Below are 27876 nucleotides of genomic sequence, written 5' to 3'. Positions count from 1 at the left end.
CTCACTTCCTGTGACTCAGGAATTATCTAGTTCCCTTTAACCGTGCCAGAGCTGATGTACGTGTAAAGTACAGTTCCCACTTGAAGCATTCTCAGTTTTATTTCCCATTGCATCAATGTTTCAATTGCTGTAGAAAAGAATGAGAAAGTAGATTCATCTTTCAAAGCCTCTTGTATAGATGGAGTTAAGCACAGTAGTTTGTACATAGGCTGTCTTTATTGTAAGAAACAGATTTCACGTTATTTTTCTAATATTTTCTTTGCTATAGAAATCTCAAATCTGTTAGTGATGACAAAAAGCCAGTCCCAGAATTCACAGCTGACTGCAAGCAGCTACAGCTTAAGCCAATTGAGCTTCCACCGAATTCGCAAGGAAGAGATCTGTCAGGTGGGCTCACTGTTGCTTAATGTTGGGTTCAGTTCTGCAGATGACTGAGGCTGTCTGTTACTTGAGACAAGTGATCATTTCTCATATGAACCTGAATAGTAAATGTTGCCCTGCTTTATTGGCACCAAGACCCATAGCAGCTGAATCTGATGTTGTTCTCACCAAATGTTCTCTGGTGTCATACCCTGGCGATGGTGTACTAATGGAGAATAACAGTGAAAATCCTGGCTGACCTATTTTAACCTCCAATATTTTAACCCTATTGCAACTCAGTGCTCGGCATTGATTCAGTCAACCAACCATTGGACTCATTGTAGGGGTAAGATTGAGATAAGAAAGTCAACCCATCTGCCCCTCACTTAGTGGTACTATAGGAGGGGAGAGAGGCTCCGAAATCCCAACTTTTTCATTTGCTTTTATACTTAAACAAATGCTAACCTAAATCAGCCTTCCATTTTGCTTTTTATTGTATTGCTCAGAGGCAAGTAATAACGCATGGGCTGTGTTGTAGTTTGTATGTGTCGATTTGTGGATGGGTGTGCGTTCCATGACACACAGGCTGATGCGTATCATATTTAATTCTTTTTAACCCAATACCAGTTGGAACACCTTGGAAGAGGGACCAGAACAAACATTTATTCGGGGACACTGAATTACAAAGATGATGATGATGATGATAATAATGAAAGTTTCTATAGTACGAAAGACATCCGGGTGGTGCTCAAAATTCTCGATCCTAGTCACAGAGACATTTCTCTGGTAAGCCACAGCTGCACTGCATGTTTTATTTGTGTGATTTGAGCTTTGCTGCAGCATTTATTGCCCATCCCTAATGCCCCAGGGGGAAGCTGGTAGTGAGCTGCATTCTTGTACTGCTGCAGTTCTTATGGTGTAAGGTCATCCACAATGCTGTTGTGGAGGGAGTCCTAGGACTTTGACACAGTAAGTGATGGAGTGGGGATATAGTTCCAAGTCAGGATGGCGTGTGGACTTGAGGAAAGTTTGAGGTTTGCAGGATTTTTGGTTGAGAAGGGGATGACTGTTGAATGTGGTCAGTAAAGAACCAGTCAAGCAGGGTGTAGTGGCCTGGATGATGTCAAGCTTCTTGTGCAAATGAAGAGGATTCCATCACCAATTTCACAAGCTTCAAAATCTCCCCTCCCCCTACCGCATCCCAAAACTCAGGCTCGTCCCCGCCTCCCTAACCTGTTCTTCTTCTCACCTATCCCCTCCTCCCACCTCGAACCGCACCCCCATCTCGTACCTACTAACTTCATCCTGCCCCTTTGACCTGTCCATCCTCCCTGAATTGACCTATCTCCTCCCTACCTCCCCACCTACGCTCAATTTTACTGGCTCGATCCCGCCTCTCTAACTTGTCTGTCTCCTCTTCACCAATCTTCTCCTCCTATCCATCTTCGATCCGCCTCTCTCTCCCTCCCTATTTATTTCAGATCCCTGTTCCCCTACCCCTTTTCTGATGAAGGGTCTAGGCCCGAAATGTCAGCCTTCCTGCTCCTGAGATGCTGCTTGGCCTGCTGTGTTCATCCAGCTCCACACCTTGTTATCTAGGATTCCATCTCCGTCCAGTCTTGTACTTTCTAAGCATTGTGCAGACACTGAGGGGACAGAACATGAATAAGCCACCACAGAATTCCAAGCCCTTGACCTGCTCTTGTAGCCATAGTATTTATACAGCCAGTCTAGTTTAGTTTCTAATCTATGATAATTCCCAGACTGTTGATCGTGGGTGATCCAGTGATAGTAACGCCATTGAATATCCAGGGCAATGGTTGGAGACAGTTGTTGGAGATGTTCATTGACTGACTGTTGTGTAGCACACAAGTTACTTGCCACATATTAGCTAATGCCTGGGTCTTGTTGCATATGAACACAAGTGACTTCAGTATCTGAGTAGCAGTGATTGGTGCTGAGCATGGTAAAGTCATCAGTGAAAATCCCTACTTCTGACTTCTTGTAACGGAGGGAAGGTCATTGATAAGCAGATGAAGACATTTTGGTGTAGAATACTACCCTGAGATCCTCCTACAGTGATGTCTGGAGCTGAGATGATTCATCTCCAGCAACTGCGACAATGTTCCATTATGCTAGGTATGACACTAATCAATGTAATGCTTTCCCCTTGTTTCTTATTGGTTCTAATTTTATGAGATGTCCTTGATTCCATTCTTGATGCCAAGATTGGTCACATTCACTTCACCTCTGGAACTCAGCTCTTTTGTCAGTTTGGACCAGGTTACTGTGAGGGCTGGAGCTCTGTGACCCTGGCAGACCTTAAACTGAGCATCAGTGAGCAACATTGTCATTGACTTTGTTTAGATTTAGTTAGATCTTTTGAGGTTACTGGCAGAAAATCAATTCAAAATGGACTGACGAATATTTAATTGTCTGGGCAAAGCTAGGCTCTTAAAAAGCCGAACTTTAATGTTTTTACATGCCATACGCTCCACGTTTTAGTTTGGATACCACCTCTGCTGGAAAAATAGCCATTAAAACTTGATGGTCAGTTCTTTTATTTCCAAACCAACATGGGGAGCAAAGAGCAAGGAGGTAAATTTAACAATTCAACAACATGTAAGTGTAAACTAAAGGCAATCAATCTCCAATTCCCTGTTCAATTCTGAATAGAATTTCGAACCCAAATCTCTTGATCAGAAATCTTGCCTACATGAGCCTCTAATGACATTGCAAGCTACCACCCTGTTGTGAAAATTTACCACTTGCAACTTTGTGAGAGTCAAGGAAGCTAAAGTCTTATTTAGGCATACGTATTTCAGTCACCCAAAGAACTTGTCAGTAATAGAGTTTACAGCATACATTTATAATTCTGAACTTCACACAGCACCTTGTTACCTCAACCTTCAGCCTTGGGTCTGCTCATTTCTGTGGTAGCTCAACAGCACTATCTGGCCTTCAGCTTCCTTTCATTACTTGCTGTTCGTAGCCATGAATATTATGCTGAAACGGTCATTGTTACAATTGCTGAACTAATGTTCCCATACACCATAACTGCAGCACTTACTTTAAAAACCATACACTTTAATTTTAACCCAATAAACATGAATCCCCACAACACTGCTCCAACCCCTACATTGGAATATCTGTATTAAATTTATGTCTTTATAGTGCCAAGACTCAATTATTTTAATACTTTCCTGGCTGCCATTCCCTACCTCCCTCAACTCATCCAAGATATCTCCTCTCCATATATCGTGCTTCAAGCCTCATCTATTCATCACTTCGTCTTTGCTGCTGCACATTGACTTCTGTTTCCCAATGGCTTAAATTTCTAATTCCGCTTCTTGTGTTTAAATTCCATTATGACCTCCTCCTTTCCAATACTTGTACGCTCCTCCAGCACCAGAACCTTAGTGTTATTTGAAAATCTATCTTAAAATTTATTATTTTAAATCTATTCCAAAACAGTGGCTCAGTGCTTAGCACTGCTGCCTCGCAGGGACCCAGGTGCAATCCCACATTTGGGCAACTGAATGGAGTTTACACATTTTCCCTGTGTCTGTGTGGGTTTCGTCTCTGCCCAAAAATGGGAGATCAGGTGGATTGGCTGTGGAACATACAGGCTTACAGGGAGAGGATAGGGGGTGGGTCTGGGTGCACTTTAAAGGGTCAGTGTGGACTTGATGAGCCAAATGGCCTGCTTCCACACTGTAGAGATTCTATGATTCCTGATTTAGAGTAATTTTACAAATGATGAGCTGAAGTTACGAAGAAACCCAATCATTGGGAGACAGATCGGTTTTATATATTGAAACTAATTAAATAAATTGTATTTTCTCCATAGCCTTTCTTTGAGACAGCCAGCATGATGAGGCAAGTTTCTCACAAGCACATTGTGCTTCTGCATGGTGTTTGTGTACGAGATCTGGAAAGTAAGTAACAATTTGTTTTGCCATTGTTGCGGCCAGGGATAGAGAATTTGTGAATTAACTGTACACTCTGTTCAAACTGCTATGAAACCAATCCGGATGTATTAGATCTTGACCCAGGTTTTTACAAAACTTCATTCACAGCATGTAGGTACTGATGGTAAGGCCAGTATTTGTTGCCAGTATTTATTTTCAATTGCTCTCAGACAGGTAAAGGAGAGCTGCACTAATAGCTAGGTAGACTATTTCAGAGGGCAATTTTAAACTTGTCAATCAGAAGGTGCATATAGGCCACAATGATGGCATTCGTCCTCCTGATTCCAGATTAGTAGTTTTCTAGTATGACCACTACAATTATGCTCCCATTCATTGTACATGGTTTGGGTTTGAATGAGAAGATTGGAACTAACTTGGTATTCCCACTCATTTGGCGGAAGTTAGTCACTGTGCAGAAATGTACAGATTTCACAGTGGAAATGTAGGGAATATTCTTTTGTGGTTTGGCTGCGATAAACACTTGTGGCAGAACAGAAGAGAGGCTTGCAAATTGCAGCTATGGCACTAGACTCTAAAAGGAAGTGGTCACTTATGTCCAAATGGCCTCTTGTTCCATTCCACAAGAACAACCAGAAAATTGTGATCAGTTAAGAAAAGTAATTAAGTTTTAAAGATGAAGGGTGGAATTGAATAGTTGTGGGAGTGTGGCATGGTGGGGGAGGCAAGCCGGTGGAGGGACCTCCAACCTGTACTTTAACGCGTGACAACATGCACCTCCTCCCCAACACTCTCACAGCAAATGTATTTAGATGCAGCACTTTGTTGTTTGAGTTATTGTACTTCATGGTCTTAGAGATGTAGCAACACAAAATAATTGACATACCTTCGTCAGTAGACAGTTTGATTTGTAATTTGCATTACACCACCTCTAGGCCTAAACTGGCACTGACTGGGTTTTGCACTAATCAGATTCAAAGTTTAAAAGTACACAAAGTCCATGGTCTAATATTTTAAACTCAATTCTTTGTCATTGATCTTTACTGTATCAGAGAAGCGCTTATCTTCTCAGCTCTTTTTAAAAACACAATTCAAGCTGTTACAGCTAAAACTGCCCTGGGCACTCTATAAAGATCCTCAAAGCTGGGAGTTTGGTATCCTTTTCATGCTGGTAATGGGAAGGGGGGGAAAAGCCTAGACTTGACTAAAATTCAGACACTGTCCAAAGAGTGAAAGAAAAAGAATTCGATGGCTAAGTTCCTCCACAGTGGCTACTTTAAATTATTAATTACATTGTGTTCAATGCAAATAGCTGCCTTTGAAGCAGTCAGCAAGAGCTTGGAAGTTCATTTATCTAATGCTTACATGTTCTGTTACAAGATGGTAGGTAGGAAATGGAGGTGCGGCTTGAGGTGGGAGGAAGCCACACCTCCATTTCCTACCTACTAACCTCATCCTGCCTCCTTGACCTGGCCGTCTTCCCTGGACTGACCTATCCCCTCCCTACCTCCTCACCTATACTCTCCTCTCTACCTATCTTGTTTTCTCTCCGTCTTTGGTCCACCTCCCCCTCTCTCCCTATTTATTCCAATTCCCTGTCCCCATTCCCCTCTCTGATGAAGGGTCTAGGCCCGAAACCTCAGCTTTTGTGCTCCTGAGATGCTACTTGGCCTGCTGCATTCATCCAGCTTCACGCTTTGTTATCTTGGATTCTCCAGCGTCTGCAGTTCCCTTTATCACTGATACTATGTTCTGTTACAGTTGACTGCCAATAGAGCCCATGGGGTTTTCAGAGAATTGTCAAACAGGATTCGAAACATTAGCTCTGTTTCTCTTTTCGTAGATGCTGATAGACCTAACGAGTTTCTCTGGCTCTATTATTTTTATTTCAGAAACCCCCAGCATTGGCTGTATTTTGGTTTCATTTTTGCTTTTATTTTATTTGGAGGACAAAAGGTCTGACATTTGGAAGGAGATGTGAATTGAGCTTATGCTTACTTGGCTGTTGATTTTAAAAGCAACATATAGCCAATCCGTGCAGTCATGATGACTGCTTGTTTCAAAATGTTTCTGTATCAGCTGATGCATGCTTAACTTGTTAACCATTTAAAAACATCCATTTTTCTGTTAAAATCCTACATTTGAGCTGCAGGCGATGTTTGTTTGTTTGCTTGTTTGGTTTCAAGAGTTTGTGAAACAAGAAAAGTGTTTAGCAATGATAATGGGAACTGCAGATGCTGGAGAATCCAAGATAATAAAGTGTGGAGCTGGATGAACACAGCAGGCCAAGCAGTATCTCAGGACCACAAAAGCCAACGTTTCGGGCCTAGACCCTTCATCAGAGAGGGCAAGTGTTTAGCAATGATTTGTTAGCTTCACATTGCAGTCCATCTTGACAAACAATTTCTGCATTGTGGTTGAGCAGTGCAGCAACAGATTTTGTTGATTTCAGTGATTGACCATCATTGCCTTTATATAGTTTGCACTGCCCAGCTTATTAAAGAGGCATAAAGATTCACAGAAGCTCGAGTAAATCATATAAATTTATGTTTAAAAATACAAGTCATCAAGTTATCATTTGGCTCCCTGGTTAACCAGTGCATTTCAGTCCTTTACCTGGAATATTTTACACAGTTTTGATCACCTTATCTGAGGAAGAATGTATGAGCTGTGGAAGGGGTGCAACGAAGGTTGAGCAGACAGTTCCTGGGATGACAGGACTGACGTTTGGAAACACCAGATTGGTTAGGACTATATTCACTGGAGTTTAGAAGAATAAGACCGGATATCATAGAAACCTGTCATATTGTAACAGGACTAGACAGGGTGAATGCGTGTCCCTGATGACCGAGCAGTCTAGAACCAGGGATCACAGTCTGGTGATACTGGGCAGGCCATTCAGGGCTGAGATGAGATATTTCTTTACCTGCAGAGTGGTAGGTCTCTGGAATTCTCTGCCTAAGAAAGCAATTGAGGGCAACGCATTGAACAGTATCAAGGAGGAATTAGCTATAGTTCATAGTGCTAAAGGAATCAAAGGGTATGGTGAGAGAGCAGGGATCAACTGTGATCACGATGAATGGCGCAAAGGAAACAAACTGCCTCCTTCCGCTCCTTATTTCTATGTTCCAGCCCCACTGGTCACGAGCTGTCCAGCTTGCGCACAGAGACTGGATGTCCCCTCATTCAGGATCTCTGGGCACAAACATAGCAGCAGCAGCAGCAGCAGCAGCGGGGAAGATCAGCAACAGTTCAAGTAGTCAGAGCACCTGGTCACTGTAGGAACAGAAACCTTGGTTCAGAGTTTCAATGGCCTGGATTTTCTGAGGAGTGACAATCTCGTGCAGATTCTCCACCACTTCTTTTTTAAAATGACCAAAGAGAGCTCTACAATTCTCAGAGGAGAGATTCGGATTAAAGTTGCTTCAGAAATGTGAAGCAACACTTCTGTCACATAGAACTGTCAAAGGAAGACAACATACCCCCTTCAGACAGCTGCTGTATTCTGGAATTTAAAGGTCCCGGCAACTGCTTGGACAGTTGCAGTCAGTTTGACGGTAAGGTACCAGGGTAGAATGCCAGGTGAAAAGGGAATAGGTGGCATGGCAAGTGGGAAGAGAGTAGAGTACCATGTTGCAAGGTGAACGATGCACTGTTGAGGATAGGTTGGGGATGGGTGAGAGTAATCAGGCCTAGTGGGGGAAAGGGAGGCAGGGTGCTTTTGGGAGGGAGGTTTCAGATTGGGAAGTGGGACGTGGGTGGTAAGGGGGCTGGTGGTTCAGGTCAGTATCTGAGGGGTGTAACTGCCTAGGGGATGTGTAATTAGGAATGGGTGACGTCAGTTTAATAGTTAGTCCGGAGATGGACCACATATTTAGTAGTCTAATTTTTGTTGAGTAACTATTTTACTTAATTCCATTGAAACCCAGTAGAATTTTCAATTGCTTCTGAGCTGCTATGATGGGATTCTGTGGATCCCTTGTGCAACTTCCATCTACACTGGATTAAAGACTGGTCAATGGAAAGTTGGGACCATTATCATTCCGTTGCCTGGAGCTTTCCATTCTAAGCTGCTCCAATTGGAAAAGGTGGCCTGCACCATGTTATGGCACTGTCTTTGTTATTATACTTCCATGAGATGTGGGTTTTACTGGCAAGGCTACCATTTTGTTCCCCAGATCTTGATACCCTCGAACTGAAGCCATTTTGGGGTCACTCACATTACCGTGGCTCTGGAGTCACCTGTAAGCTAAACCAGAAAAGGAAAACAGTTTCATCAGCAGGTCTGGCAGCATCTGTGAAGAAAAAAGCAGTTAACATTTTGGGTCTGGTGACCCTTCCTCAGAACTGGGAGCCGAAACGTTAACTCTGGATTTTTTTTTTATTCACAGATGCTGCCAGACCTGCTGAGCTTTTCCAGCAACTTCTGTTTTTGTTCCTGACTAACAGTATCTGCAGTTCTTTCAGTTTTTATTAAGGAAAGCAGATTTCCTTCCCTAAAAGGAGATTGGTGAAAATCGGTTTTTACAGCATTCAATGATAGTTTCGAGGTTACTATTTCTGAAACTAGCTTTCAATTCCAGATTTAATGGTTGAATTCACATTCGTCCAGCTGCTAATCTGGGATTTGAACACAGACCCCAGACCAGAATCATAACCACTGGATTGCTTGTCAAGTGACTTTATCACTACTTCAACATCTCCCTATGTTGAAAATAGTTAAACAATACAACAAATATTAACTTAGCACTGTTGTTTAAAAAATGTATATAATGAACTAAGCTTTACTGTTGAACACATAAATCTTTAGGAATTAAGTGCAAATGTAAAACTTAACCTGTTGACTTCATTCTCCAGTAAATAGACGAAACAGAGAGCAGTATGGCCATGAGATTAAAAATGACATTGGCTTTTCGCATTTTTGTAGATATCATGATTGAAGAGTTGGTTGAGTTTGGACCACTTGATTTATTTATGCATCGAAAGAGTGAATATCTTTCAAAGAGCTCACCCTGGAAATTTTTGGTTGCGAAGCAGCTGGCAAGTGCATTGAGCTATCTGGTAAGATTTGCTACATGTTCATAGTTAAAACATCTATTTGCTTGGCTGCTGTAACATCTAAAGGGAATGAATGGTCTAAATAATTCCAGTAGTACCTGTGTTTGATAGGACGTGACACTTCCTTCTCATGTATAATCTACAGTTGGTACAGAAAGCTATTTTGTTTATTTGTTCATGGGATGACACATCACTGGCTGGGCCCTTATTAATTGCTCAGCCCTAATTGCTGTGGAGAAGTTGGTGGTGAGCTGTCTTGAACTGCTGCAGCTCATTTGATCGAAGTGCACCCACAATGCTGTTAGCAAGTTGCAACTCTTGCCTCAGTAACAGTGAAGGAATATTGATGTATTTTCAAGCCAGAACTGTGAGTTATCCTTGGTGAATTTGTGCAGTGCATCTTGTAGATAGTACACATAGCTGCTACTGAGTACCAGCAGTGGAGAGGGTGGATGTTTACGGATGTGGTACCAATCAAGTGGACTGTTTTGGACTGAATGGCATCAAGCTTCCTGAGTGATGTTGGAGCTGCACCCATTCATGCAAGTGGGGAGTGTTCCATCACACTCCTGACATGTACCTTCTGGATGATAGATAGGCTTTGGGGAGTCTGGAGGCAAGTTACGCACTGCAATATTCCTAGTCTCTGACCTGTTCTTGTAGCAACAATTTAGTTTCAGTCCAATTCAGTTTCTGTCAATGGTAATTTCCAGGATGATGATGATGTTGCCATTGAATGTTAAAAGGTGATGGTCAGATTCTGTTTTGCTGGAGATGGTCATTGCCAGACACTTGTATGGCATGAATCTTACTTTCCAGCTGTAAGCCCAAACCTGGATATTGTCCAGGTCTTGCTGTATTTGAACATGGATTGCTTTGCTCACTGAGGAGCTGCTAATGGTCATGAATATTGTGCAAGCATCCCCATTTCTGACCGTATGTGAAGCATCTGAAGATGGTAGGGCCGAAGACATTACCCTGAGGAGTTCCTACAGAAATGTCTTGGAACTGAGATGGTTGATCTCCAGCAATGCCCTTTCTGCAGGTATGCCTCCAATCAGTGCAGAATATTTCCCAGATTCGCATTGACTCTTAAGGCTTCTTGCTGCTATCCTCAGTGAAATGTGGTCCTTTACATCAAGGGCAATCACTCTCACCTCCCTGGTACAGTTCCTTTCTTATTTACAGCTATGAACTAAGGTGGTGATGATGTCAGGAGCTGAGTGGTTCCAGTGAAATCCAAAGTGAGTGACTCTTGTTGGCTACTGCTGAGTGAGTGCTACCTGATCACACTGATAGCACTTCCATCATTTTACTGGAAATAGAGAGGAGAATTATTGGGCAATATTTGGCCGCATTAGACATGTTCTGGTTTTTGTGTATAGGACTTAGCTGGACATTTTTCTACATTGTTGGGTGGGTGCCAGTGTTGTAAATGTGCTGGAACAGCTTGGCTATATGTACAGCAAGTTCAGGCACACAAGTTGTCAGTACTGCTGGCCAAATGTTTCAGAACCTTTAACCTTTACAGTGTTTAGTGCCTTCATCCATTTCTTGATATCACATGGAATGAGGTGAATTGGTTGAAGACTGACATCTATGATGCTGGTGACCTCTGGAGGCCACTGAGGTGGATCATCTGCACGGCACTTCTGGGTGAAGATTGTTGCAAATTCAGCCTTCTCTTTTGGATTGGTATGCTGGACTCCCCTGTGATTAAGAATAAGGATATTGGTGGAGCTCCTTCCTCCTGTGAGGCATTTCAGTTGTTCAACACTATTTATAACTAGACGTGGCAGGGTTTCAGTGCATAGATCTGATCCATGGTTGTGGAATTACTTAACCCTGTCTCTTATGCTGTTTGGTGCTCAATTATTCTAGTTTTGTAGCCTCAACAAGATTGATTTATCACTTCTAGGTATGTGGGATGCTGTTTCAGGCATGCTGTCCTACACCCTTAGTTGAACCTTAAATAATAGACATAGGATGGATGGATAATACTTAGTGTTGTTTGATACCTTTGAAAGCCACAAATGGTTCCTTCTGCTGAGATGTTGTGGAGTGAATTATGACATCGATAAACTAGACTTCAGATAAATTTATCATCCTTTTCTCATTTCATACTTTCTTCCAGCTATTGCATGTGGAACTAAGCTGATATCATTCAATTTTAGTGTCAATGTTGAGCTAACAGCAATCGTTTTTGTGAACAGGAGGACAAGAATTTAGTGCACGGCAATGTGTGTACAAAAAATATTTTGCTGGCGAGACAAGGAATTGAAAATGATGGAGGCCCGTTCATCAAACTGAGTGACCCAGGTGTTCCAATAACAGTGCTATCCAGAGAAGGTACTACTCCCATAAACTCATCAAATTTCCTCACTTAACAATTTTAGAATTGAAATTGAGCATCTTGATATGTATTCTGGAGGGAATGTGGCATCTTTTTAGCTAAAATAAAGGAAGGAATATATATACCTTGCTTACAGTTCCTTCACTAAGTAACAAGTTTCCTGTGAAGTTACCTGCCCTGTTATGGCAGACACAAAGCAAACAAATTTAGCGGAAGGTGAAGGGTAATAGTTAGTTTTCGTGGGACTGGATACAGAAGTGGCAGAGGTTCAGAGGCAAACTAGACATGGGTTTTAGCGTGGAAGATCAGAAGGACCATGTCCTATTATTCTGAAAGTATCAGAAAGCAAACTATAACTCAATAGCTGTGATCCCTTATCACTGTCTTGAGGGCAAAAATTCATTTTGCCATGATAACCAGCTTGAGTTAAAAAAAAATTCTTTAGTTTGAAGTATTGCAGATGCCCCTCACCAGTGTGTTGTGCTGGTCCCTTTTTTTTTGGTATGTAACTTGTTCTTCATGTTCTCCATTCAATCGGTTTTTAATCTGAACTTTGGCAAAGGAAGCAGTGGACATGAACCAGTTGATAATATTATTCACCAAGGATTAAACCCCACTCTGAACCATTAGCTGAACCGTGCCTAGTTGGCAGTGGACTCATTACCATTGGCCTCAGTGTCACTATGTGAAGAAGAGCCAAAGTTAGGCAGGTATCTACTCTTCAATAGCAGCCAGTCTTAGTGTCTAAAGTCAATATTTGAAAATATCATTTCTGTCGACTTGTAATTACAATATGGTTGAATAGCTTGACATCTTTTATTGGGAAAATAATATCCCTTAAATCTACCTTAAATAGGTAGACCATTTACCAGTCCATACAACATTGAAGCTAACGTAGGCCATTCAGCCTCACGTGCTGCTCCATCATTCAATAAGCTGATGATTGATCTCTTTTTTTATTTTAAATTCTTCATTCCCGTCCAACCCCCAATAACAAGAACCTATCAATCACTGCCTTAAAAATATTCAATGACTCCACCTCCATTGTTATCGGAAGCACTAGAGTTCCAAATTTGCACAATCCTCTGAAGGCATGGCGTGGGGGGTGGGGGCGCTGGGGGCTGGAGGATATCCCCTCCTTTCTCCCCAAAAGCACAACCTTCTAGTTCTGCCCTCATCCTCCAAATGTAAACATCCTTTACTCGTTGACCTTGTCAAGACCATTCAGATTTTTATACACTTAAGTCAAATCATCCTTTGTTCTTCTAAGCTCCAATGGAAACAAGTTCAGTTCCTTGTCTTGAGATAACCCACTCATTCCAGGTATCAATTTTGTAAACCACCTCAGAACAATCTACAGTACATTTGCATCTGTTAAATAAGGAGAACAAAATTACTGAGTATTTGCGATCTGGGTTCACCAATGACCTGTAAAAGTAAAGCATAACATCCTTATTTTTATGTTCAATTTCTCACATAATGAAGGATAACATTCCATTAACCTCCTCGATTACCTGCTTATACCTACATACTAATCTTCTGCAACTCAAACACTAGCAAATAGAGACCTCTGCATCTTGATGTTCTGCAGATCCTCTCCATTTAAATTATACACTTTTCTTTGAGTACTCCCTGTCAAAGTGAACAACTTCACATTTTCCCGCATCAAGCACCATTTGCCAGATTTTTGTCCATTCACTCAACCTGTCTACATCTTCCTCCAAACACCTAGGCTGACTGCACAACTTGCTTTTTCTACCTATCTTTGTATCATCTGCAAATTTAGCTACAACCCTTTGCTTTTCCCACAAGTCATTGATTCAGATTGTAACAAGCTGGAACCCCACCACAGACCCCTGCTGGAGTCCTGCTTGTCACATGTTAACAATTAGATAATGAGCCATGTATGCCCACTCTCTGCTTTTGGCCAGCTACCCCAACTTTGGCTATGTTACTGCTACACCATGAGATCATATTTTCTGCAATAACCTTTGATGTGACATTTTATCAAATGCCTTCTGTAAATTCAAGTACAAATTTGCTGATGCAACTAATTCAACAACACTCATCTTTTAAAGAAAATTTTAAATTTTACAAGCATTTAATTGCAGTCAAGAGGGAATCTGTAAGAACACATTCCCTAGGTATTTCAAACAAAGAAACAAAGAAACCTACAGCACAGGAACACGCCCTTCGGCCCTCCAAGCCTGCGCCGATCAAGATCCTCTGTCTAACCTGTCATCTATTTTCTAACAGTCTGTGTCCATTTGCTCCCTGCCCATCCATGTACCTGTCCAAATATATCTTAAAAGACGCTAACGTGTCTGCGTCTAGCACCTCTGCTGGCAACGCGTTCCAGGCACCCACCACCCTCTGTGTAAAGAACTTTCCGTGCATATCTCCCTTAAACTTTCCTCCTCTCACTTTGAACGCATGACCCCTAGTAATTGAGTCCCCCACTCTGGGGGAAAAAGCTTTTTGCTATCCACAAACTATTTCATTGTTTTAAATTTGTTACTGTTCCAGAGCGTGTTGAGCGTGTTCCATGGATTGCTCCAGAATGTGTAGAGGATTCCAAGAACTTGAGTATTGCTGCAGACAAATGGAGCTTTGGGACAACCCTGTGGGCCATCTGCTATAATGGAGAAGTGCCTCTTAAAGATCGGAGTTTGGCAGAGGTTGTAAAGTTTTATAAGTAACATATCACATGCTCTCTTGTCGTTATGTTTTTATTACACTATTTTATGCCAGCATTTTCCTTCATTCTACATATACACACAGAAATTTATAGCCAGGCCTACATAAAAATGGCATTGTGAAATATTACTGCTGACTTCAAGTTCTCTATGCTTTTTGACATTTATAATGAACTTTTTTGTCAGCAGCTAGAATTGTTATGTCTAAAATAAGATTGTAAACATGTAAAAAAAACACTTCACAATAATAAGATTAAATTTGATTGGATATTCACTTACTTTACTGATGCAAAGTGACAGGTGCGTGTACCGTCTACAAGAAGCACTGCAACAACTCACCAAGGCTCCTTTTGACAGCACCTTCCAAACTTGTGATTCCTACCACCTTAAAGGACAATGGCAACAGATTCATAAGAACACCTGCACGTTCTCAGCCAAGCATTACAATACCCTGCCTTGGAGCTATGTTGCTGTACCTTCACTGACACTACGTTCTGGGATTCCTCCTTTCTTACCAACCTTATGGCTGTACTTGCATCTTATGGACTACAGTGCTTCAAAAAGATGGCTCACCTAACACCTGCTCCAGAGCAATTTGAATTGGGCAACCAATGCTGATAATTGTGATTCCTCACAGGCTGTCAAAGGGGAGGATTCAGCCTCTCCTTTAGATTATGAAGTCTGAGTATGTGCCATGCATATCATTTCTCAAGATGTTAGTGCATTTCATTCAACTATTCTTATAATTTAATCATGGAACGTGGCTGCCCAGCATTTATTGTCCATCCCTAGTTGCCCTTGAGAAGTTCCTTGTGAGTTAGTTTCCTGACCTGCTGCAGTCCACGTACTGGAGGTTCATCCACAAAGCCTTTAGTGAGAGAATTCCAGGATTTTGACCCAGTGACAGTGAAGGAGCTGTGATATATTTCCAAGTCAGGATGTTAAGTGCCTGGGGAGGGGAACTTGCAGGTTGCGCTGTTCCCATGTGTCTGCTGCCTTTGTTCTAGATGGGACTGTTGTGGGTTTGGAAGGTGCAATATAAGGAACTTTGAATTTCTGCAGTGCATCTTGTAAATAGTACGTACTTCTGCTATTGAGTGTCGGTGGTGGATGTTTGTGGATGTGGCGCCCGTCAAATGGGTTGCTCTGTAGTGGCCTATACTGAGGAACATTCTTGCTCTCACTTTTGACTTCAAATTGCTAGAAGCTGTTTTTTAGAATCATTTGTAGGTAAAAATTCACCAGCAAACATTTCAAAAACTTTATTGTGGTAAAATTCATGTTTTTTAAATACATTTCTGTGACAGTGACTTAGAGTGTATATTGTTCTGATTAGGCTCCTGCTGTAGCCTTAGAGAAACATCAGAAACTTAGCAATACTCGGATGGAGTTTGAAAGTGCTCCTTTTAGTTTGTATTCTTGTGCATTTGTCAAAGTCAGTGAATTTTGAAACTAACTAATTAGCTCACTCGTATTTCATTTAACAGTTAGAAAAAGTCAAACAGGCCAGTTTATTTTCTTTTTAAAATGGAATTTTGGAAGAAAGTAATGTCACTTTATGGGCAGCATACTGGAAAGTATCAAGAAGATGAGATGGGAGGAAAAAGTCCGGTTAATGCATATAATATGGAGTCTTATCTGTGGCTTTTCAATTTTTTCTTATTTCTTCTTGGGTTGTGGGTAGCATTGGGAAGGCCAGCAATTATTGTCCAATCCTAATTGCCCTTGAACTGCGTTGCTGAACTGCTGCAGTCTTTGCAGTAGATACATCCATAGAGATGTTAGGAAGAGAGTTCTAGGATTTTAGCTCAGTGACACTGGGTGCGCTTTACTTTTGTTTTAGAAAAGGAGGCTTAATTGTTTTCACTGGTGATTACTACAACTTTAACAATTTTATGCAACACAAAAAGAAGGAAGAAAAAGTCTTCAAATTTCCCTTCTATGGTTTCCAGTACTTCAATCCATAAAGTTGCTATCCCACCCACTTCATTTCATTTTTGAGCTCTTCTTTCCATGTGATATTCTGCATGTTTTGCTGTACCTAAATATGCAATGCACACATTATAATAATATTTTCCTATTTGTTTATGCTCCAGAAAGAGAGGTTCTATGAGACTCAGTGTAAACTCACGCCCCCTTCATCCTGTAAGGAACTGGCTGAATTAATGCAACAGTGCATGACCTACAATCCACCAGAGCGACCATTCTTCAGGGCCATCATGAGAGACATCAACAAGCTGCAAGAACAGAGTAAGAGACTGTAATGGCAGGGGAAAGAAAATTCTGCATCTGGTCTGAAGTGTATCTTTTTAACCCAATATATGACTGTGTACGTTTTCAGATCTGAGTCCCTTTGATTTGGTCTTGAAATACTGTCCCTTCAAGTGCTTAGGGATCTTCTCTCATCCCTACCTTGCATTTGGATGTTGACTGACTGAAATTCAATGGGATTTCTGTTCTTTTCCTTCTTAAGAAAAGAACTGGCAGAAAAGGGAGGAAGAATTGTCCCATCTTTCATATCTAGGTTCTTTCTTGTTCCTGTACAGAATTGTTTTTCTTTGATCAGGTAATGAACTTAGTGGTATAACTGTTATCAGTTCACTTTGGGAGGGATCACAGGCACAGACACAAGTCATTGTGCAGTGCTGTGTGTTTCAGCATAGCAGAAATCTGAGCAGGATTTTGCCTGGGATTGATTTCTGTCAGTAACCAGTTACTGGTGCCGCCATAAAGATACCAAAGGAAACAAATAAGCTGCAACCTGATCGTTTACTTTTGGTTTTATTCTGTATTTCTGGTCAGATCCAAACATAATTCCAGAAGACAAACCAAAGGCAGAAATTGATCCAACTCACTTTGAAAAAAGGTTCCTTCGAAGGATACGGGATCTGGGTGAGGTAAGCACCTAAGTTTATTTGCACATATTTCTGCACACTGTACCAAGAGATAATGTTGCTTTTGAATTAATCAGCAAACTTTTAAAGGCCATACTGCAGAGAATCATCAAGATTGACCAAAACTGGAGGGAGCAATATTAAATATTGATTAGCTTATACAAAATTTGATACTTGGATACCCATGGGGGTTTTTTTTGGGAGGAGGGAAGACTGAGGTGAGTAAACAGTCCAAAGCTTTCAGATAGGGAACGAAAACAACAATGATGCTTTTATATAGTGGATTGTGTCTTGATGTATTGACTTCTTAGAATTTTATGAATAATAGGTAATGTAGATGCTAATAGGTTAGTGATAACATGAATTAACAAACATTAACCTACACTGTTCTTCAGTAATAAACTTAGACTCTCAGTTAAATGGATGTTGAATAATGCCTTTTTCAAAAAATGAGATTAAATATTTGGATGGGATGAACATTAAAAGTCAACTTAAATGCAGTAAATAACAGAATGATTCAACGCTATGTGAAACCTACTTAAGTTTGAAACTACTAGACCAGGGAACTGTCTTTCAAAGAAAGCCAGTAGTCAAAAATATGTAATATATGACAAAGTTAGATAGGTATTCAAGAGTGTTGCTTGACTTATTCAGGGAGCCAGGGGGAAAGCGTGCGGAATATTTTCTCTAACTATCAGATAATTTGCATAAAAATTCAGTGAGGACAGAATTATATGTGGCACATTGTAATGAAGGAGCCTGATAAATTCAGTTATCAACACTGTCAATTAATATGCAGTTAACTTTGTTGTAAAGTTTCAATCTAATTGACTTATTTTATATTATTTAGCATCATAAGTCATAGTCTTTGTGACTGGGACATTTATATTCTATGATCAAAGGTGTACTTTTAAAAATCCCCTGATGTGGATAACTTTGTGGAGATCACGAGTCAGCAATCTGAGTTTGTTTATTGTTAGTTTGGCTATTGTTAGATTGGCAGTATTAAAACAGCACAGTTGTTATAGAGAAATATTCATCCAAGATCATTCTTCTATGAAGCAAGGACCACAAAAATTTCAAGAGATATTGCTTCATCTAAAGAAAAAGGTAGCCTGACACATCTTCCATGTTTAATCAAAAACTGACCAGATATTTGATGGCTCAGATGTGAATTCAAGATTCCCTTCCTATGAAGCTCCCCGATCACACTGTCTTGGTATAAACTGTTCAATAAAACATTTTATTTCCACTGAAGTTGGAGCTTTGGTAACAGCTGTTTTTTTTGGTTTTAATTTTTAAAGGGCCATTTTGGAAAAGTTGAGCTCTGTCGCTATGATCCAGAAGGTGACAACACAGGGGAACTTGTTGCTGTAAAATCTTTAAAACCAGATAGCAGTGAAGAACACAAAGCAGATCTCAAAAGAGAAGTTGAAATTCTAAAGACTCTCTATCATGAAAATATAGTGAAGTATAAAGGAATATGCACCGAGGAAGGTAAATCCTCATTATTTGATTTTTCTTTCATTTTTCAAAAATGAATTCTGTGAAGAATAATAGTGATTTTATATTAATTCTGCCTTGACCTTTCCTAAATGCTCGCTTGATAATTATAGTAAATGCACAGTAATGAACCTACAGAGCAAGAACTGTTTGGGTTCAATCACCAGTTTGGATTCAGCTAGCTAAATTAATCTTGGAAATTGTTCCACAATTGGTGCTGGTGACTTTATGCCAAGGAGGTTGAAATGTCAGCCAGTGCTCCTGACTGCTATATGCTGACACTTGCTGAAATTTTCGTATGGAGTTTGATTTGAGTTTCCAAACTCCTAGACATATAAATAGCTACTTGGTCAGTCGCTGACAGACTGCTGATCTGTATTTATAGCAGCAGATGTTGCCTACACGAGAATTGGTAGAATTTTTACAATTTGCTTCCTAGCAACAGTGATTATTGGTGGCCGGATTATCAGTTGCTTAAGTCATGAACAGTGGAATTCCCTCCCTAAAACTCTCCTCCTCACTCTTCCATAAAGCCTACCCCTTTTTTGTTCTAGTCTCTTCACGTGTGGCTCACCTTTACTATCTAAGTGGGCTACAGGAAAGCAACTTTTTGTTGTTTTTAGATTTTTGTTAGGAATCATTAAACCATTAATTGTGAAGTAATTCAGTGAATCACTGAAGATTTATTTGCTTCTGAAAACATGCTGTCTTTAGTCTGTATTATATATCTTACTAAGCATTATCGAACCTCCCCAAGACATCCTGTTACCACTCTCTGTTAATACACTGGAAATTGAAACCAAAGTTTCCCAATTTACCAGAATGTTAGACCTAGGGTGAGAACATACCAGGTTTCTGTACTGAACAAGAATCATTATATATTACAAGTAATTCGACTTTTGCTCAAGGTAAACCATTATAAACCAGCAAATGGGGATCACAGTTTTAATCACTTTGTGAAAACCCCCTTACAGACAAACAGGGTAAAATAGGTCATTGACAGAGGGGAATAAACAGGAAAAGTGGTTCAGTAGTCCTTGTTCCAAGTTCTGTTGTTTCGATGATCCTGTAACTCTTCCTTTGGCCAGCAAATTGCTTCAGTCATCCTTCAGTGGATATTTCCACTGGTTGGTGAGAGACGCAAAGCAGTTCAGTCAGTAAAAAAAAATCCTCTAACTTATCAGTTAAAAGGCACAATTTACAACAACTCTTGCAAGAACGGTCAAGGGTTTTCTTCAGGTTTACAGTGAACTTTGACCTTAAAGAAGAGGCTGCTACTGAGTTGGGAAGAACTGAACACTTCTCTCTAACTTCTCCCCGCCTCCACGCTGTTCAGTTACCTGAGAATCAATCTCACAGTTGCTAGCAAGCAAAAAGGTCTATCATTGGTAACTGCTCACTAGCCCATGGACCATTGAACTTATCACCAGCAAAAGCTGCAGCTGCACGCTCAGCTCCAAATCATTAGCAACTCAGACTTCAATCTTTGCTTGTTCGAACAATTTACAATGGAAATCAGGTTACTTCCTTTTCAAAAATGCAACCACCCTTTATTGGCTGTCTTTACTTGCCTTTGAGGTGATGGTAAGGAACTTTCTTGAACCGCTGCCTGTTTTAAAATAGTTATTTCTCATTTCAGTCTAGTTTTGTTTAAATAGAAAATGAAAAGACGCAGTCTTTGCAATGCACTGACTGAGAGGGTCTCCTATACTTCTGTAAATGCTACTCCAAAAAAATGTGCCTGAGGAAATGCATATCCCGTCCTGTTATAGTCAATCATGTGGCTTGTGCTCAACATCACATCTCAGTATAGGAATTCAACATTATGGTGATACTGATTCCTGCCTGACAGTCAATTTTGATATGTTTTGTGCTCTGATGTTCCAAGTGATTGTGCAATCAGTTTTTATTGTTGCTTAAAAATATAACATTTATAATGATAGAAAATCAACAGAATGGTTTAGGATGAAAAAGCCGCACCGGTGATTTTTAAATTTCCACTTAGTGACAATTAGACAGGTTAGCAGTAACCATGTGATTGTCTTCATTTCACAGTCTATTTCCATATATTGCATATTTTAACACACTTGCATTACAGCAAAATATTGTGCCTGATGAAAATCTGAAAAGATGGTAATTGCTGGGTAAACAGGTGACATCTACAGAGAAACTGAGTTAATGTTTCAGGTCTGTGACCTGTCATCTAGAATTCTGTTTTCATTACAGCTTGGCACTCTGCTGATTTGGCAGTAGTTGATGCTGACAGACACAGGTGGACGTTCAAGCGAATGGTTACAAATCCGTCTTTGAAATCATGAGATACCAATCAATGGCCACTGAATCACTATGTTAGAAGCCAATAAAATGTACACCCCCTCAAAGAATTCAAATTCCGAAGAAGCAAAAGGAACTAATTTTGGAATACGGGATGATTTATAAAACAGCCTCGAACTGTATTTGAGTTCTTCTTAAGCTGATGCAGTAAATTATTCTACGATGACTGCAGGAGTCAAGAACATGTAATATAGGTTGTAAAATCCCCCTTTTGATTTACTTTGGTGAAACCATTGTTGGATAGGATTGCATAGGATCTGCTGAATGATCCGATATAGTGGGCCACATTGCCTTTTCTTGTATGTTTTCCTGTGAATTCAGTAGTTTTAAAACTACATTTTCCTCTGTCTGATCTGTTCCAGGTGGAAGGGGGATGAAGCTGATCATGGAATATCTTCCTGCTGGAAGCTTGAAGGAATATCTTCCACGACACAAACAGAAAGTTTCTTTAAAAAGCCAAATTCGATACGCACTGCAGATTTGTAAGGTAAACTTATTGTGTCCCAAATAGTACAGCAGCACAAACTTTGTTCCTTTTAGTGAAGAACATGGATTACAGGCATGGTGGCTCAGTGGTTAGTGCTGCTGCCTCATAGTGCTCGGGATCTGGATTTGATTCCAGTCTTTGGGCAACTGTGTGTGTAGAGTTTGCACGTTCTCCCTGCTTCTACATGGGTTTCCACTGGGTGCTCTGTCTTACTCCCTCAGTCCAAAATTGTGCAGGGTAGATGGCTCAGCCACGGTAACAATATGGGGTTATGGCGATTGGGCTGTGGGGGTGGGTGGGGAGGAGGAGAGGCAATGCTCTTTGGAGGTCACTGCAGACTTGTTGGGTCAAATGGCCTCTGTCTGCACATTAGGGATCCTACGATTCTACACTGACTTCACCTAGACCAAAGAATAAATTTCCATTACTATAAATTATAATTATATAATAAATAATTTATAAAGCTTGATCACTTGAGTGCACTCAGTACTTCATACTCTGGTTATTTCCGTAATTGTTAAAAAGTAAAAGTTTTTTTTTAAAAAGTCCTCCTTTTGCTTCAGTGGTGAAATCATAAAAGCTGTTTCAATCCTGACATCCCAGCATTCCCGCTTCCACTTTTCAACATAAGCGCATACACGAGAAACACAGATCTTCTGTCATCAGTACTCCCTGCTAATATCAGCTAATCACTTATCAATATCACATTCTGTTATCCTGAGGAAGAAAACTAACATTTTGATCTTTAATAAACATCGTTGACCACAAGTCATATTTAGAAGTTACGTTAACTTGTCTATTTCTTTCCACTTAGTGCGCATATTCTGTCTCAGGTCTGCCAAATCACTGACACTCAGATTGTCAACACAGTAGTTCATCTGCAGTCACAGCTCTTTTTGTTTTCAGTCATTCAACCACAGAATATACAATGCAACGCCCTTATGTAATATCACTCAGCCAGTAGCAGGGACATTGGAATAAATCTGCAGCCTTTCTTGATGATAAGCTAAGGAAAAAGAATCGGTAATAATTTTTAGAACAAATGATTTGTTTTGAAATGTATGAAGAGATGTATAGAACAAGCCCATGGGAAGTGGTAGCAGAGAAGGGAAGTAAAAGAAACAATGAGTAAGGTCTACTCACAGCTGAATCACCCCAGACTGAGACCAAATGAAAGGAACACTAGTGGGGTGGGTCTGCCAATTACAGTGAGAAATCTGGAGACGAGGGCCATGTAAGAAGTTCTTTAAATGGCGTATTTACTTGAAGGGAATGGTGTTTATATAGAATGTTGATTGTTGCAAATTTTGTTTCAGGGAATGGAGTATCTGGGATCTCGGCAGTACGTTCATCGAGATTTAGCTGCAAGAAATGTCCTTGTTGAAAACGAAAACCGTGTCAAAATTGGAGACTTTGGACTAACTAAAGCCATCCAAACGAATAAAGAGTATTATAAAGTGCAAGATGATTTGGACAGTCCTGTGTTTTGGTAAGAGTTGAAGCTAGCCTTTTCTTCTACTTGAGCTGAGAAATGCTGACGGGTAACCCTTTCTGATGGTCTGCAGGACAATAGAGACTTTTGGACATTGGGGCAGAGTCTTCGAATTGGCTGCATTACCATGCCTGATCAGGACCTTTAAAAATCTTGGCAATACAAACCTGAGGTGATTTGTGAAGGAAGCAACCTGATGCAGACATGTCTAATTGAGACTGAAAGGCAGGCTCCCAGATTTTAAGTCAATGGGGGGGGGGGGGGGCTTCCGGCTGAAAAAGATTAACAGACCCACTGAGAAGGACGAAAGATGCTGAAGTAGTTAGGGTAGTGCCTGTACCCACAGCCACTAATCAGTTGGGTATGGAGGACAAATGAGTTTAGTGCTTTCAAAGATCAGAGGGAAACCACCAGCTCCACCCCCAACCATCCCACCATAGTTGATGCCACCAAAGTTGCAAATACCTTTTGGACTTTCAACTATGGTTGTGATGTCTTCCTGCCTGTCAGTGGGAGGTTGTCACTGTTTTAATGATGGCCTTCTGACATGATGGGTACTTCATTGTCCTGAATCATCAGGAATCTGGTTGATGTCAGGAAATAACTCAAACGGTGACTAACTTGTTATCCTCTGTGTTCAGCCACACAACCACTTCCAATGTCAATGCCACTCTTCCAAAACTCCGCCTTGTAATCAGCCATGGCAGAGGCAGGATGAAAATCCTGTATGGTTAACAACTCAGGGAAGAACTTGAATCTTGAGCTTCTAATTCAGAAGCTACATACGAAACCACAATCCTTCCTGTACTTATCAAAGGAGGCCCCTTCCTCCTATGTATTGCCAAACACTTGCTTTTCTTAGGAACTGTCATACACCTGTAGCCTTACCCTAATCTATCTGCAGTAGAATAACGTGAACAACAATGGGGCCATTCTCATTGATGAATGGGTCATGAAACTTTTTTAAACCTGTCTAGCCATCTGAAGATCATGTCATATCAGGCAAAATGCAGTGCACATCTGTATCATGCCATGCAACTTGTAGACTCTTATAACAACAGGGGCAAGATGTCACAGTGAGCAACAGGGTTCCTTGTTACTCATATTATTCCACATGTAGGAAAAAAGGATATTATGAACAGCTAATATTCAATGGTATTTAGCCACAGAAGTATTGAGCATGCAATGACTGCTACACAAGATGTAGCCATAAAGCCATCTCTAACCAACCATCTCCTATGGCTTTTATAGTTGGAAGAAAAAAAGTTGGATAAAAATAAAGTAGTATGGTTTGAGTGGGGCAATGGTAGAGAGTGGACAGTGGGGGAAACTAGAGATAATGTCACTGACCACTCTAGCCTAGAAATACCTGTTTTTAACAGTTAGTGATCATGATGAAAGGAAAACGTTACATTGAACATCCCACGCAAAAGCAATAGATATGTTTTTGATGACTTCTGTTTTTAAATTTTTAAAATGCAGATTGAGTGTATCAAAGGTGCTCTCCTAGCCATGTGAATGACTCAATACAATTCTTGGATTTGTTTCTGTAGGTACGCACCTGAATGTTTGATTCATTGCAAGTTCTACATTGCTTCAGATGTGTGGTCCTTTGGTGTTACTTTGTATGAACTGCTGACATGCTGCGAGTCTGATTATAGTCCAATGAATGTAAGTGACTGCATGTCCACCAGCATTTCCATTTATGAATTACCCAAGTCTATAAGCATCTCTGAAATTGTATATTGTTTTCATTTTCTCAGATGTTCTTGAAATTGATTGGTCCAACTCAAGGTCAGATGACTGTCACAAGGCTTGTTCGGGTACTAGAAGAAGGCAAGCGTTTGCCCTGTCCAGTTAATTGCCCTGATGAGGTAAAACTAATGTAAACTTTATTGACACACAATATCTATTCCAGTCTGAACTAATTTTAGCTTATATATTTCAATACCATTATTGTGGGGGGAGAAAAGACTCTCAATTGAGCAACATCAAATAAAACATAATAGTAAATGTAATATTTTATTGTCTGTGGCTCATAATAAAAGAGAATCAGTAACTTGTAGGAAATGCCTGTCAGTTTGTTGCTATGTTGGTGCTCACGCTACCACTCGATCATTATTGGTCTTGTTTTTTTGATAGTGAAAGATGAGAAACAAATGCTGATCTGTACCCAGAATATTTATAACCAATGTTTTGTAAGATGGGCCTGTTGTACCTGTGCTGTCTGAAAGCATAACAGTCATATACACACTGCTGTAGACAATTAATGGCACACTGCTAAATAACCAGTTTCCTTAAATAGCAAAAAATCAGCTAAAAGATTAGCTGAAAGAGAAGTCCTGGTGCACACCAGGAAAACTCCCTTACTTGTTCTCAAATAGTGACATAGCATCTGAGATTCCTGTTTAGTGCCGAAGCTCAAAGACAGCACCTTTGGTTCTAGCACTGAAGCACTCAAGTATCAGCTTGATTACTGTGTCTGAGTTCTTGATTCACTAGGAAGATGATATTCAGTTTTCATCCAAAAAGTTTCTAACTTCTTTGTTATCTTACTTTTCTTAGATTTACTATCATATGAAGAAGTGTTGGGAACACAGCCCAAGCAACAGAACCACTTTTAAAAACCTCACAAATGTATTTGAGTCATTGCTGCAGAATATGTGAATTTTAAAAAAGCAATGGATGCTGGAGAAATACTGAATTTGAGCAATGCAAGACAAACTAGAGGTTACCTTGTTAAAAAAAGGTGCCTGGTTACAAAAGGAGAAGGTAGAAGTTCATTATTAATGTTTTATTTTTAATGGAAATTTATAGAAGGCACTATTCCAAGATGGAGCAATGCCCTTCTGTGACGTCAACTTCAAATTTATCCAGTGGTCTAAGTCATTAAGCTTCATCTAATAATGTAAATCCACTTTATTGGTCCTTTTAAACCTTGCAGTTCAGATTTCTGTATTTCTCTAGCAACAAATTTACATAAATTTTATTTTGTAAATAGCTGGAATTTGTATTTTCATAAGTTTGAATATAATTTTCTGAAATGGTGCAGATAATCACGGTTGCGTAAAACAAGAACACAGCTAGGGGGAATAGGCTTCAGAAACATGTGGTTCAATTTTAGCAGATCCATACAAGAGTTTGGATTTCCTGCAAATAAGGGAATCATTTCATTTTGGGAACTAGCATCCAATGCACCCGTTGGGCCTGCTGGCATGATTCCTCATTTCAGGTACTAAGGTTACTGCAAAAAGCACTGTGACATATGCTTTCTTACATATTTTCTCCTCCTGTGAATACACTGACTTAAAATAGTCAGTTACTGTCAAAGACTTTGCTTGGTAATCTGGCCAGTAACTAAAGTGCATAAAATGCAGTTCTGCTTCCACCCGAGAGAAGGGCGGGTATCATGTGCAGGAACGTTTTAAAACGAAATTATTTTCCTAATGCTGACTCAATTGTAGCAAGCATCAATGAAAACAGACAGCTCAACATGTGCATTGAACTTGGAATTTTCTTGGCTGATAAGCATTGGGTATACTGTGAAATTTCTTTTATGCTCATAAAATAATTAGTTTAAAATGAATTTTAAAAACTTCTAAGGAAATCTGTATAACTTTAAAGATGATATTTTATGTAGTCACTTTTTAAAATTTCGAATTTTTTAGCACAACCATAGCGCTCGATATTCCCACTAATTTTGTATTCTTTCCCTGTTGACGTTTGTATCTCAACTTTTCTTGCCCCCCAACCCCACCTTTTAGAATTCAGGCAACCAGCACCTGAGTAAGAAAATAACTTAAATGCATTAATTTTTCTGCCAAACCGTTTAATTTTTGTAACATAAAACTTAATGCTTTTATTCATTGTAGTCTTCTGGGTAGAATTAAAAAGTTTTAAACCATCTTTCCTAGCATGCACAAATACTTCTTTTTGTTTGGTTGTTGATTTTATTTTGTCCTCTTCTCTTAAACGGTACAGTTATTTGTGTGATCATTTCATTGTCTTACCCAAGGATATAATTACAAACAATCCAGTTATAGGGCAGACACACAGGCACACTCTTCAAACAATCATTGCCAGTTACAGTTGTGCCCTCTACTGGCTGCATGAATTGACAATCCCACCACTAGATGGCACAGAGACCTTACATACATAGTCCCAACCAGTTTCTGTATAACAAGAACTGTAAGATACTGAACTGTTTGTGGTGGGGGGGGAAACCCAATTCACGACAGGTGGTGCTCAACCAAACGAGGTAATTCACTGAAATCATGCCTCTGCTGAAGCATATCAGACTCAAAATATTAACACACTTTGTCCACATATGTCGCCGGACCTGCTGCGTTTTTCCAGTACTGTTTGATTTCAGATCTCCAGCACCCACAATACTTTGTTTCACGAGACTCAAGATTTTGGTAAGATCAGCTTAACACAGCCTTAGCAGTTACTTACGTGGAATATACAATCGACATTAGCAGGCATTCACTAGCAGAGATCCTGACACCTTTATTAAAAACATACACCACATTAAAACGGCAGGTCCTAGGTGCAGCAAGAATGGAGGTGATTTAATTAAAGGTAATTTGACAGTTCAAATATTTTAGTGTACAGAATAAAGCCAATACATAGAATCTGATATTATACCTAATGAGATTGTTACATGTTTGAAAATCAAATTTTAAAAGCAGAAACATTAGCATATGGTTATAATCTCTAAAAGTAGTTTCAATTCTTATAAATGTTTCCTCCAAAAGTATTGTCGTACAT

The 27876-nt window shown here is 40.1% G+C and overlaps 1 protein-coding gene across 4 annotated transcripts in view; it reads left to right on the top strand.

The window, feature by feature from the left end:
- The window catches only part of jak1 (Janus kinase 1), a 146245-nt gene extending 119233 nt beyond the window's left edge, over positions 1-27012 (top strand). For all 4 annotated transcript variants that reach the window (XM_048538741.2, XM_048538740.2, XM_048538739.2 and 1 more), the window contains 14 exons: positions 269-387; positions 988-1146; positions 4211-4298; positions 9217-9350; positions 11561-11696; positions 14227-14378; positions 16493-16646; positions 17199-17293; positions 18595-18787; positions 21490-21614; positions 22931-23103; positions 24660-24777; positions 24870-24980; positions 25672-27012. In XM_048538741.2, coding sequence (XP_048394698.1) covers positions 269-387; positions 988-1146; positions 4211-4298; positions 9217-9350; positions 11561-11696; positions 14227-14378; positions 16493-16646; positions 17199-17293; positions 18595-18787; positions 21490-21614; positions 22931-23103; positions 24660-24777; positions 24870-24980; positions 25672-25773 — 1859 coding nt within the window. In that variant the 3' untranslated portion in view covers positions 25774-27012. The remainder of the gene's footprint in view (positions 1-268; positions 388-987; positions 1147-4210; positions 4299-9216; positions 9351-11560; positions 11697-14226; positions 14379-16492; positions 16647-17198; positions 17294-18594; positions 18788-21489; positions 21615-22930; positions 23104-24659; positions 24778-24869; positions 24981-25671) is intronic.
- The last annotated feature ends 864 nt before the right edge of the window (positions 27013-27876 follow it).

This window comes from Stegostoma tigrinum, chromosome 8 (genome assembly GCF_030684315.1).
Source record: "Stegostoma tigrinum isolate sSteTig4 chromosome 8, sSteTig4.hap1, whole genome shotgun sequence".
NCBI lineage: Eukaryota > Metazoa > Chordata > Chondrichthyes > Orectolobiformes > Stegostomatidae > Stegostoma > Stegostoma tigrinum.
This window is presented reverse-complemented; position numbering and strand designations above follow the sequence as displayed.